This window comes from Quercus lobata, chromosome 8 (assembly GCF_001633185.2).
Source record: "Quercus lobata isolate SW786 chromosome 8, ValleyOak3.0 Primary Assembly, whole genome shotgun sequence".
Classification (NCBI taxonomy): domain Eukaryota; kingdom Viridiplantae; phylum Streptophyta; class Magnoliopsida; order Fagales; family Fagaceae; genus Quercus; species Quercus lobata.
The window spans coordinates 17,073,387-17,086,067 of NC_044911.1; the positions used below are offsets into that span (position 1 = coordinate 17,073,387).

The 12,681-nt window shown below is 30.8% G+C and overlaps 1 protein-coding gene across 1 annotated transcript; it reads left to right on the plus strand.

Annotated features, from left to right (window-relative positions):
• The first annotated feature begins 8,838 nt into the window (after positions 1–8,838).
• Positions 8,839–9,702, plus strand: LOC115957526 (calcium-binding protein KRP1-like). Its single transcript, XM_031075792.1, has one exon. The coding sequence runs from the start codon at positions 9,177–9,179 to the stop codon at positions 9,522–9,524; it is 348 nt and encodes a 115-aa protein (XP_030931652.1). The 5' UTR covers positions 8,839–9,176; the 3' UTR covers positions 9,525–9,702.
• Positions 9,703–12,681: the final 2,979 nt, after the last annotated feature.

The window sequence follows — 12,681 nt, forward strand, 5'->3', positions numbered from 1 at the left end:
TGAAACCTCTAAAATGACCAAAATACCCCCAAAATCACCAAATATGTTCAAAAGCCACTTAAAATTACCAAAATACCCCTTAAACCTAAAAAATTACTAAAATACCACTAAAACCTTAAAAATGACCAAAGTACCCACGAAACCTAAAAAATGTCCAAAATACCCCTTGAAACCCAAAAATTACTAAAATACCTCCCTAAATCTGAAAAATAACCAGAATACTCCCGAAACCTAAAATTTCATTGAAATACCCCCGAAACATAAAATTACCAAAATACTCCCTAAACCTAAAAAATGACCGAAATACCTCCAAAACCTAAAAACTAACTGAAATACCCCCAAAACTTAAAAATTACCAAAATACCCCTAAAATTTAAAAAATACTAAAATAGCCCCGAAACCTATAAAATGATCAAAATACCCCCGAAACCTATAAAATGACAAAAATTCCCCTAAAAACTATATGATGATAAAAATACACCCAATTTTTCTTTAGACTATACTTAGAACTTTATTCGAGGGTATTTTCATCAAATTAAAGGTTCTAAGAATATTTCAGTCATTTTGTAGGTTTTGAGGAATTTCGGTAATTTTTTAGTTTTGGGGGTTATTTTGGTCATTTCTTATATTCTAAGGGTATTTTGGTCATTTTTTAGATTACGGTGGCATTTTTTTCATTTTTTAGGTTTTAGAGGTATATTAATAATTATTATATTTTGGGGCTATTTTGGCAATTTTCTAGGTTTCGGAGGTATTTTGGTAATTTTAAGGTTTCAAGGGTATTTTGGTAATTTTTTAAGTTTCAGGGTATTTTGGTCATTTTTAGTTTTGGGGGGTATTTCGATTATTTTTTAAGATTTTGAGGTATTTCAGTCATTTTTTAGGTTTCGATGTTATTTTAGTCATTTTTTAGGTTTAAGTATATTTTTATCATCTTATAGGTTTTAGAGGCATTTTTGTCACTTTATAGGTTTTCGGGGTATTTTGGTCATATTATAGGTTTTGGGGGTATTTCGGTAATTTCATAGGTTTCAGAGATATTTTTGTCATTTTATATGTTTAGGGGGTATTTTGGTAATTTTTAGGTTTTGGGGGTATTTCAGTCATTTTTTAGGTTTTTGGGGTATTTTGACTATTTTTTAGGTTTAAGGGGTATTTTGGTAATTTTAAGTTTTTAATTTGGATCATTTTTTAGGTTTTAGGGATATTTCGGTAATTTTTTAGGCTTAGGGAATATTTTAGTAATTTTTAGGTTCAGAGAGTATTTTGGTCATTTTTAGGTTTCAGTGGTCTTTTAGTCATTTTTTAGGTTTAGGGATTATTTTGAATATTTTTAGATTTAGGGGGTATTTTGGTCATTTTTTTAGGTTTAGTGGGTATTTTGGTAATTTTCAGGTTTCAGGGGTATTTTGATCATTTTTAGGATTTGGAGGTATTTTGGACATTTTTTAGGTTTAGGGTGCATTTTAGTAATTTTAGACGATTTAAGGAGTACTTTGGTCATTTTCAAGTTTTAGGGACATTTTGGTAATTTTGATTATTGGGTAATTGAGTGGGTTTAGGTTTACCCATAATAATTTGATTGAGTTAGATTTAATTAGTTAAATGGGTAATAATGGGTAAAAATTCAAACTCTACCTAAAAATTTTGGTAATATCCAAACCCTATTCAATTATCTTCCACCCATTAAGAACTAGGTATTACTTAGAATATTTAGATCGGGTAGGGCTGGATATCCATTACCCAATGGGTATGGCCATCCCTACTCCCACTCAATCCAAATTATTCATTAGTGATTAGCATGGTTGGATGGATAGATACCATTATGGGTCGTAGCAATGATGAACTGCAAACCTAGGGGGGAAAGGGAAAAAAGAGCAAGGGAAATTCTTCCACTACTCAATTCTAAATGAGGCAACAAGCAAAGATTACACTTTACACAAGTATGGAGTTATCAAATTTAGGAAGGAGAATTAGTTTATTATAGCATATTCATTAATGCTTATATAATAGAAAAAATATCACATTTTAGTCAATCAAGCCCAAAATTCATCCACATTAGTTTATGCAAAATTGTGTAAAAATACATAGTTGCTTTAGTAGCTGTATAAAATTTACACTGACACTATTCGTTTTATATTTAGTTTTTTATTTTTTCTTTACGTATCTCAATGATGAAGAAAGTGAAAAGGTTTTTCTCCAAAGTAGTTTACAAAAAAAAACTCTTTAAACTATTCCTATATCTTTTTATTGTATATGAATTTTTAAAATCTAATCATTGAACTGCATGTTTTTATTATATTTTCCATGCTTGCAAAATTTTAGGAATATCAAAAATCAATAGTTATGTCATCAATTAAAAATTTAAATTTCAAAATTTTGTAGTCTAAAATTATGCATAAAAAATAAGTTTACTAATCAATTAGTAAATAACATCCAATTTAAACGAAATTTGACATGTGTGTTAAGAATATAAAGAAAATGCAATTCAACAGTTGGATCTTCAAAATTTACATCCAATAAAAAGATATAGGAGGAGTTTAAAGTGTTTTTCTCCAAACTAGTTTAAAGAAAAACCTTGTCCCGAAGGAAGAGAGTGTATAATGATTGTTGTGTGTAAAAAAAAAAAAATAATAATAATAATAATAAATTGATATTTTAATGAAATGTAATATAAAATAAATAATCTTTTTAGAGAGAGTTTTAACCTATGACGTTCGCTCTTGATGATAGTTCTTTATAATCAGATCAAGACACCAATCAATTTTTTATGTAGGTGGGGATTGAACATCAAATCTCTTATTCAACCATCAAAGATTAAGAAACTTTATCAACTAATATATGGTATTTTAAAAAATGAGTATGTAAAAAAAGAAATTTATACCAAAATAAATAGAAATTTTTACACATGCAAGAAGCCACCTATCTGGTGTCCTGGGCCATTCAAAACAACCAAAGTTGTAGGCCCATTCAACGCACGTCTTTGGAAGAGCTAGATCATTGGGCAAAAAGATCCACGTATCCTGGGCCTTTGACCCTCTCTTTTCAACCAAAGAAAGATCCAGGTCTCGATAAATAAAAAAATAAAAAATAAAACAGTGGAACTTCTCACTAAAAGTCTAAAATTAGTTAAGTAGTGTTCTAGTCTAATTTAAACTTCAATCCTGAAATATCAAAAACAACATGGAAATAAATTTTTTTTATATAGATATGATAGAATTTTAACTTATGACATCTACTTTTTAATTATTATAATTTATTATTGGGTCAAGACATCAATTGAATTTTTAGTATAAATAAAGTTCGAATCTCAAATCTCTTATTCTAAGATAAGAAATTTTACAAGTTGAACTAATTAAAATCTATCAATATAAAAGTCTTGAAGTGATCTCTAGGATCTGATAAAACATTCTACATTTCAAAATTTTTGCATGGATCAATCATTAGCATTATATAAATTTTGCATGGATCAATCATTAGCATTATATCCTAAGATAGTGAACCAAAACAAAAAAAATCCACAAAACTAAATATGATATGATAATTGGTAGGGTAAATTTTTTCTTTGGAGGGAGGCAAACCATTAACTTCTGATTATCTATCCTCAAATAAAGTATGTGTTTCTCCATTCTACATCATAAAAGGACATTTATTGATTATAAATCATTGTTAAAAAAATCTAGTTATTAAACCCAAAGTAAAATTTGACCCATGTAAGCTTTGACTCACTAGTTCAACCAATAAATCACAATTTGAATAATGTCAAAATATACAGAGTTGAATCTCACAATTTCTTAATTTCTAAAATGAGATAATTAGATATTCATATAAAATATTGTAAGAGTTGGATACCAAGTTAGCTTTCAGCCCTCACTCTAAAAAAAAAAGTTAGCTTTCCGTCAAGATGATTAGGATTAAAACTAACAGATATAGAAAGAAAATATTTGAGTAAAACGTTTACAGAAATTTTTGGACCCAAAAAAAAAAAAACTTTTTAAAGTTTAGGAATTTAAATTGAACTTCTAATAAAGTTATGAATGAAAAAAATATTTTAGCTTAAAACATATTTAATTGATGGTCAGAACTCAGATACCATTTTCTAATTGGCCTGTCTGCGGATGGAAAGTCTAGGATCCTTCAAAACCCCATATCATGTCAAGCATCCGAACTTGCTTTCACATGCACAATCAATTGTAACTAAGAGCAATTTGTTCTAGACCTCCTTTCACACACCTCTGTTTCCTCAAAATGCTTATTATATAGTTACTTAACAATTGTTACCTTTCACTAGAACTCCCCTGCCCACACACCAATAGTTTTATATATGCTCATTAGTCAGGCACTTTCTACACAATTAACATTCGTTATTTGATCAAAGCTAATTGTAACAACGTTGAAGCCATAAACAAAATTATAAAATGTTATTTCACCTACTCCTGTGGATTGCTAACCGCATATCATTGTTTGATTAACTTGCCAGTCGCCATTTTCTCCACAAAATATATATATAGTATATACCATACGCTCTTTTCACAATGTTGGTCCCACTATCCCAATGTAATAGTCCTAATCACTCTAGTTTTTGCATAAATGTTCACTCTCAATAATTGAACCAGTGAAGCTTCATGACAATACCAAACTTTTTATCATAACATCAAGCCTTTCCTAGCCAAAAGGTTTTTCTCAGTTTCCAAATCACAATGAGGAACTAAACGTGCATAGATACCATTCTCTTTATACAAGAATCAAAGCGTGGTGATTTGGTACTATTTCTGTTGGTAGTTTGACACTGAGGATATTATCAAGCACAAAATATACAATAACCAAAATCAAGGATGGTACGTGGCAAATCTGTACCTGTTTTGCACAATACCAAAAACAAGCGTTGGCTTACACCTTATAAACCTAAAATGTACCTCTTTTGCTCCAAGGAAGAGTGCTAATTCAAACCTTAACACCACAAATATAGTACCAAACTCCAAACTATGAAGTATCAATTATTTAGGTACCGCAATGGTTCAATCGTTTACCTTGTGCTTGACAAGGAGCAATGTTTTAAATTTGTAACAAATTTCATTATATTGCTTTATCGTTTTCTTTGTCTCTCTTTTTCCAATTGCTCCACCATGTTCATAAAAGTTGGCAATGCATCTTTAAATCTCTCATATTATAGGTTAACCGCGACAGTACAACAATAAAAACTATAAAAACTTGTATACAAGTTCAGTGCAAGATTGGATCTTGTTGTTGAACAAAGGAGGAGCCAAAAAGAGAAGAAAAAAAAAAAGAAAAAAAAAAAAGAATAGTTGTACAATTTTTCAGTAGTTGATAGCAATGTACTAAACTGTCCATTTTCTCTAGTCGGTCGGTGAAAATAAAGTTCCTCTGTATAAAAAATAAAAAAAAATGTGAACAATTCCACTGTTTTAATAAGTTGTTACTAGTTTTAATTTGAATCCACTGCTAAATTACATTGTCGCCCACCAATAACAACAGCTAACAACCTGTAACTTAAAATTTTGTTGTGAAAATATTGTGACAATATTGTGTATATATATCATTTTTCATTACAAAAATACTAGAACCACAATTAAAGTCACAACTTACCTAAGAAATAAATTATGAATGATGAAATAAAAGTAGTAAATTTACAAATCCACCACTTATAACTCACCGCGTGTACAAATTATAGCAAAATTGTTATTTTAGTTGTAGTCATATTGATGCTTAAATAATATCCCGTTTGAATTGCATCGCAAGTCACAACCATTCATCCCATTAGTCACATCCGACTACGGTCCACTAACTCCAACCATGTTATAATTTTTTACAATGCGGAATTATTTGCTAATGCGCTTTCTTTTCTTTTTTTTCTTTCTTTCCAGAATCACGTGTTTGTTTATACATAATGAAAACATGTGTTTATAACCTTATTACTTTTATCATTCTGAGTTTCTGACCTAAGGTATGAGTAATCATTTAGTCACTTATTGGTTTTTTTTTTTTTTTTTTTTTGGGTAGAATTTATTCATTTACTTCTAATATTCAGCAAAGAAAAAATCTTTTATCGCTTTCCAAAACGGAATCGAAATATTTTGATGTCCACACAAGCTTAATAATATCATTGAAGAACTGACGTTTTTTTTTTTTTTTTTTTTTTTTTTTTTCTCATTAAGAAATGACGGTTAGAGGTAGGAGATTAGAAAGTACAGTACAGAGTTCTTGTAGTTCTGGATAAGAGGTATGGAACAGTTCTATGCGAATGAGAACATTTTATTTCTTTCATAGAGATGGGATTCACAAATATGAGGGGTTTTATATGTATCCAAATATATATATCACAATGAAACCCATTATAGAACTTTTTTTTTTTTTTGGAGAATAACCCGTTATCGAACTTGATATAAATACTATCAAATTTGAAAAAATAAAATAAAAAACATTAAGATTATGAAATTATTCCTAGCTATTTTGTTTCTGCTTATTATTGGACAGACTTTGTAATTCAGTCCATATCAGGGGTCTGCCTAAAGATGGAATTGCACACCCCCCCCCCCCCCCGAAATGCCATTCTATTTGTTTGGCCATACTTGTAAACAATAGACTTTATTTTAAAAATTCTAACCTTTTGCTCAAAAAAAAAAATTTATTGCTTATTAGTGTTATTTGAGTTTTTTTTTTTAAATAGAAAAAATTAAAAATTAAATTTAAAAAAAAAAAAAAAAAAAAAAAAACTACTGTCATGTATATCCTTTCTTAGCAACATTAATTAAAATTTGTTATGTAGAATTTCCTGTATAAAAATTCTTGATGGGAAACATCATGTCCACAATGTGTCGTTTAATTGGGGAAGGAAAGGGATGAAGGAAACTGCACTGAAACTTCCTTTTGTCTGAGAGATAAAACCAAGATGATTGAAAAGTGAGAACTTTACCCCCATTGTAGATCACCATCATATCCTTTAATTTAACTAACAAGACCCCATTGTCGAATCAGTCCTTTTTGAAGATGAAAATATCGATAAATTTATTTTGATTTTTGGCCACAAAAGTAATAGATTACTTAAACCTCGAAAACCTTATCAAAGTCTACGGAAAAGATAGTTGACGAATGAAAACTTATTGAGAAAACAAAGATATCATTGATTTCATCAAAGAAAATACACGAATATAATACTGAATTCAATCTAACACTGAATTCAAAATGATAGAAGAACAAAGAAAATTGGCATTTAATTCATGCCCGTATCATTGTGATTTCAGCATTTTGTAGGACTAGAACAATAAAGCATAGGAACGAAATCATTTTACATTTGGTAATACAAATTCTCTATTCCACTTTTTATGTTTCACTCTATTGCTTTACCAATTATGGTATGCTATGGTTGATTTTTTTTTTTTTTTTTTTTTTTTTTCATTTTGAACTTTGATTATTTTATATAAAAAATCAAATGAATACATAATAAATTATGATAAGTGAAGCACAAAAAGTGGATAGAAGAATTCTATGCAATAAAAAAGGAGTACTAGCTGACAATGAATATAGCATTTGGTTTATGTTACAGATTAACTGATTTAATAGCTGACAAGTTCGTCTTTCTGCTTTCATTTAGACCCATTTCAGCCTTAGTTTCAGGACCTGATTTTAAACAACCATAGGTTGATAAGATGGTATTCTTTGGTGTTCAAATTTTTTGACTTTAGGTCCCTAACTTTAGTCAGTGCGGCAATTATTGAAACAAGCTCGGCTCCATCACACAGGTACACAATTCAAATTAATGTAGAGGTGAGAAGAGACATGCACTGGAAGGACAATGAAGTACATGAAAGGACACCAAGCATACGAATCTATGGCCTAACGCCAACACACCAACAATTGCAATGGTTTTTTCCTGCTTTTGAAATTTCTTGAATCAAATAGCAAAGTTGGCCAAATTGAGGTGTAAATGTATTCATATAAAATAAAACATACTCTTGTTAGCAAGTGTCCCAAGGTCAAAGAATATTTGAATATTTGAATCACTTTTTTGTGTACATAAAATTCAAAATAACTGTGTGTATAATTTAAATTTGTACAAAGTTGGATTCTATTTTTTAAATTGGCAAAATTTAGATACAGTATTTAAGAGGTGTTCCTTAGGTTTCCTTCTCAAAATTTTGTTATGTGGCTTTTTTCTCATGAAACAAATGTATATTTTTTTAATTAAATAGTTATATGACTAAATTTTAAAATGAGGAACCTAAAAAATAGCATCTAAGATACTATATATAAGTTTTATCTTTTTTAAAATAAGTAAAGGAAGACAATCATTGATAGAATACTAAAAATAATCTTATGAATGTCCTTAGAGCACTCCTTAACAAAATCTACAAAGCACAAAATAAAATATTGTTTGGGTTATAAGTTTTAGCAATATCAAGAAGTCATATGGATTTGAGTTGGCCTAGGCAAAAATAACTTTTTTTTTTCCCACACAAACAAGTCATAAATTTGGACCAATCATTTTCTCTCCTTATTTCTTGTAAGTAATTAAATTTGGACCACAGAGGCTCATGCCACCCAAGTAAACTATTCATTTGCACAACCATGAGTGATTTTTAAGTTTCATGGCACCCAATAAGACTGGAAAAAAAAAATAGTAGCTAAGCTATCTCTTTCATAATGCAATGGTTTGTCTTCTAATTAATAACCGTATGCTCAAGGTACATAATGATCAAGAGAATAATAATCACATGTTGAAGCAGTAATTTATGTCTTAATGTCAACAAGGCTAAAAACACAAACACATGTTGCTATATATGCCATGTATATAGAAGTTAGCCACACATATATGCAACTTCCAGGAAGGAGAAGCAAAGCGCTCCATTAGAACCAAAGATAAAGAAAACAGGTTTCTTCCGATGAAGCCTGCAAGAAGCTCCCCAATACAACCATAAACATTTATCCTCCTCATATTATGTACCTTCCTTCATTGGCTTTTAGAACCCTTGCCCTTTTTCCACGAACGCCACCATCTCTTTCCTTTCTTCACTTATATAATACACCTCTCACTCCCTCACTCTCCATCACTCCTATTCACAACCTTGTTACCATTACAACCCATCACTCGAATCCTACTCCTTTTCTTCCTTTTTGTTCACGTACAAATTCACGTACAAGTTCGAGTCTAGCTAAGAATGGCACAATTGGCACTAGACAACTCGGTTGAGTTCGAGGACTACTTCCCATCCATGATTGCGAGGTTGGGTGCAGAAGGGTTTATCGGGGAACTCTGCAGTGGGTTTCGTTTGCTGATGGATTGCGAGAAGGGACTCATCACGTTTGAGAGCTTGAAGAGGAACAGTTTTCTGCTGGGGTTGAATGACATGGGAGATGAAGAGATTGTTTTAATGCTGATGGAAGGTGATCTTGATGGAGATGGAGCTCTGAGTCAAATGGAGTTTTGCATTCTCATGTTTAGGTTGAGCCCAGGTTTGATGGATGGATCTAAAAGGTGCTGGATGGATGATTTCGAAAGTATCTGAAATGTAGGCTTATTATTATTATTTAGTTGTTCTTTTTCAATAGCAATCTCATTCATCCAGGAAAAATAAAAAAACAAAAAAAAAAAAATATTTCTGGGCTTCAATTAATTTTATCAAATGCTTTGTTTTTTCTGGATGAATTCAATGTTTATTTCGAATAAAGAGATTATTTTCATTATATAATGCTGTTATTGAACTCAAATATTTATTTATTTATTGGTAGAACAACTTTTTATTTTCACAAATATCTTATCCACAATTGATCGAATCCTAAAGTACATATTCCATAAATAGAAGAATCGATGGAAGGATTCCATAATATTCTCACAAATCCCGAAATCCCTCATCCACTGTCGATCAAATCCTACCATTATTAAGCTATAAAACCATTGGTAAAAACAAAATTACATCATATCTACAGATCTCTCACCAAATATAATACAACTACTTGTAGGGGTACTTACATATGAACATACTTAAGGTTTCACCATCGTCCAAAGAGCATTGTGATCTAAAACATATTAAGCTCTATTCTTTAATTAAAGTGATATACACTTAATCAAATTATATTGCCTATATATGGATTTGAGAGACTCGTTTTCTGCGCTAGCTAGTCCAAGAGCATTTCAAAGTTAAAAACCTCTTCAATCTAATTGATTCTATCTTCATTTGGCCATTTTCTAGTCTACTTCAATCGGCACCAACCCAAGAAAATTATACATTCTCAGTGTCTTACATGTGAGGGGAAATTGTTATAATGGCAGAAGTTCTTATACTAATTTATTATGGCCGAAATAGAGTCTTCAAATAGCACTAAAAGAGTCTTCAAACAGCACTTTCACTTTAATTTTAAAAATATTATGGGCATGAAAAAAATCTCCAAAACAAATGATAGGAACGTAGAATACTAGAAAAAAAATATATCTAACTACACACAAGATGATACCAAGGATTAAAATTGCTTGGTAATAGTCTCTGTTCACGAATTCACGAATACGTAGTAAAATATGAATTCACTATATCAAAGAGATAGTACAAAGTGTTTATACACTCAAAGAACACTCACAAATAACAAAATCTTTCCAAGACTTTCTCAAATAAATTCAAAGTCTCTTCCCATATGGGAAGACCTTTCACCAAAGCCACCAAACTTTTAATAGATTGTCTATTTATAAGACTTCAAGACCTATTCTTTGATGCAAAAAAGATACATTTCTTGAGAAATAAGAAATGCTTTTCTTTATAGAAAATGAATATCGTTTTGTAGTGGATAAGAAATATAGATTTTTATTTCATACCAAGAAAATCAAAATGAAGTCAAATCTGAAATTTTAAGCAATTTCTAAACAAAGATTGTTAGTATGCACAATGAGGATTAAGCGTTTCATTTAAGTAGCATCCATACAAATTATATTTTTAAGTCTCAATTGGAGTTTCCATTTTTTCCCAACAAAACTTAATGTTATAGTTTTCAAAAGATTCAAGTTGCTACCTTTAATCAGCATTGTTTATGTCCCTCGAAATTAAGTTCAATCATATAACAATTAAAATGAAACAAATTAACAAATATCATGTTGTAAATATTCTGCATTAAGATCACACTTAATTTCTATTGTCTTGTGCTTGCATGAAGGAAAATATCAAGTTTTTGCTGAAATTCAGGTAGTTAAATATCAGAATATTTGAATAGCCAACTCTAGTTGTAACATCAATTTTTTCCCATCCCTTTTATGCCCCATTGGAGGGGGTTTTTGTCAACAAATGGCTCGTCTATGAAGATCAATGTATGTGGCTAACATCATGACCAAAAGCAACATCACTACAAATTTGGTTGCAATCACAGTAGTGTGGCTTTAATTAATTATAGATTAACCTTCCAGAGCAATTAGAAAACCTTAATAAAAGAAAATCATTACTTTTCCAAAATTTATCTAGACGCAGCAAAAAATAAATTAAACTGTCTACAGAGGTTCATTTATTCAAAAATATATATTAAGCTCACAAATATTGAACTCACAATCCTTGCCTAGATAGGTCTCCATTTTTCAAGTCATACTGCAAGAGAAATTACCTCATCCTCTCGTCGTACCTTTTCAAATTCATAATGCTTCAAACTTTGACAAATAGTGCAGGGTGTCTGACAAGCGAGGAACTCTCTAAGTCTTGATCCTTTTTCAATGATTGTTTTGTCAAGTTCTTGGAATTTTTTTTCCATTTAACTTTATTATTAGAAGAATTTTGTTATTTGACAAGTTGGGAAAGAAAGTGGAAAACTAGCATCTCGAGTTTTTAAAACTCAAGTTCCAGACTTCTGACTTGCTGATCTGGTAAAAAATTCCAGGTGGAACTCGAGTTCCAGTGCAGAAGACATCATCTGCAAATCGTCTGCAGCAAGTGTCTTAATTTTAGCACTAAAAAGGCTAGCAAGACATAATTTTCAGTTTGATCACCAAGAAACCAGCACAAAGGAAGCAAAATAAGGAAAACCAACTTCACTAATCCTTGTTCAGTTATGTGACTTAGATTCATACATCTTTTTCCTTTCTGGGGAACCAAACTAATTCTCTGGGAACTTTAATCAAACACCTGGTATACAAAAAAAAAAAAAAAAATCCAACCCCTACTTCATTTACCACCTAGAAAGCTTAAAAAAACCATAAAAGGGCAACTGGGTTTTGATCATAAGGATCATAGTACAAAGCTAGTTAAAGTGAAAAGCTCACCTAAAATGGAGAAACTTTAGCGGCAACTGAGGTTAATAGTTGCAGTTAGCGATGTTTTAAGAGTTCAAATAGTTTTTAATGATTCAAAACAAAGCAAACTTGACCGACTTCAAACTTCAAACTGCACCCATGGAGATCGTGAACTGCACCGTAGATCGACGATCGGGATGTGCTTGATGGAGACTAGGTTTGTGTGTGCTGTGGGTCTTCTTCTTTGCTGTGGATCTTCTTCTTCTTTCTTTCTTTCTGCTGGGTTTCCTTATTTCTTCTTTCTTCTTTTCTGGGTTTGTAGTTCCGTATGCAGCGTACATTGAAATCAAGTGTAAAAGACTCGAGATCTATGTGGCAAAAATTTGTCCAAATCAGCAAGTGGGAGGTGAGTTTTTAAAACTCAAATTTAATATGAAACTCAAGTTTCTAAAACTTGAGAGGCT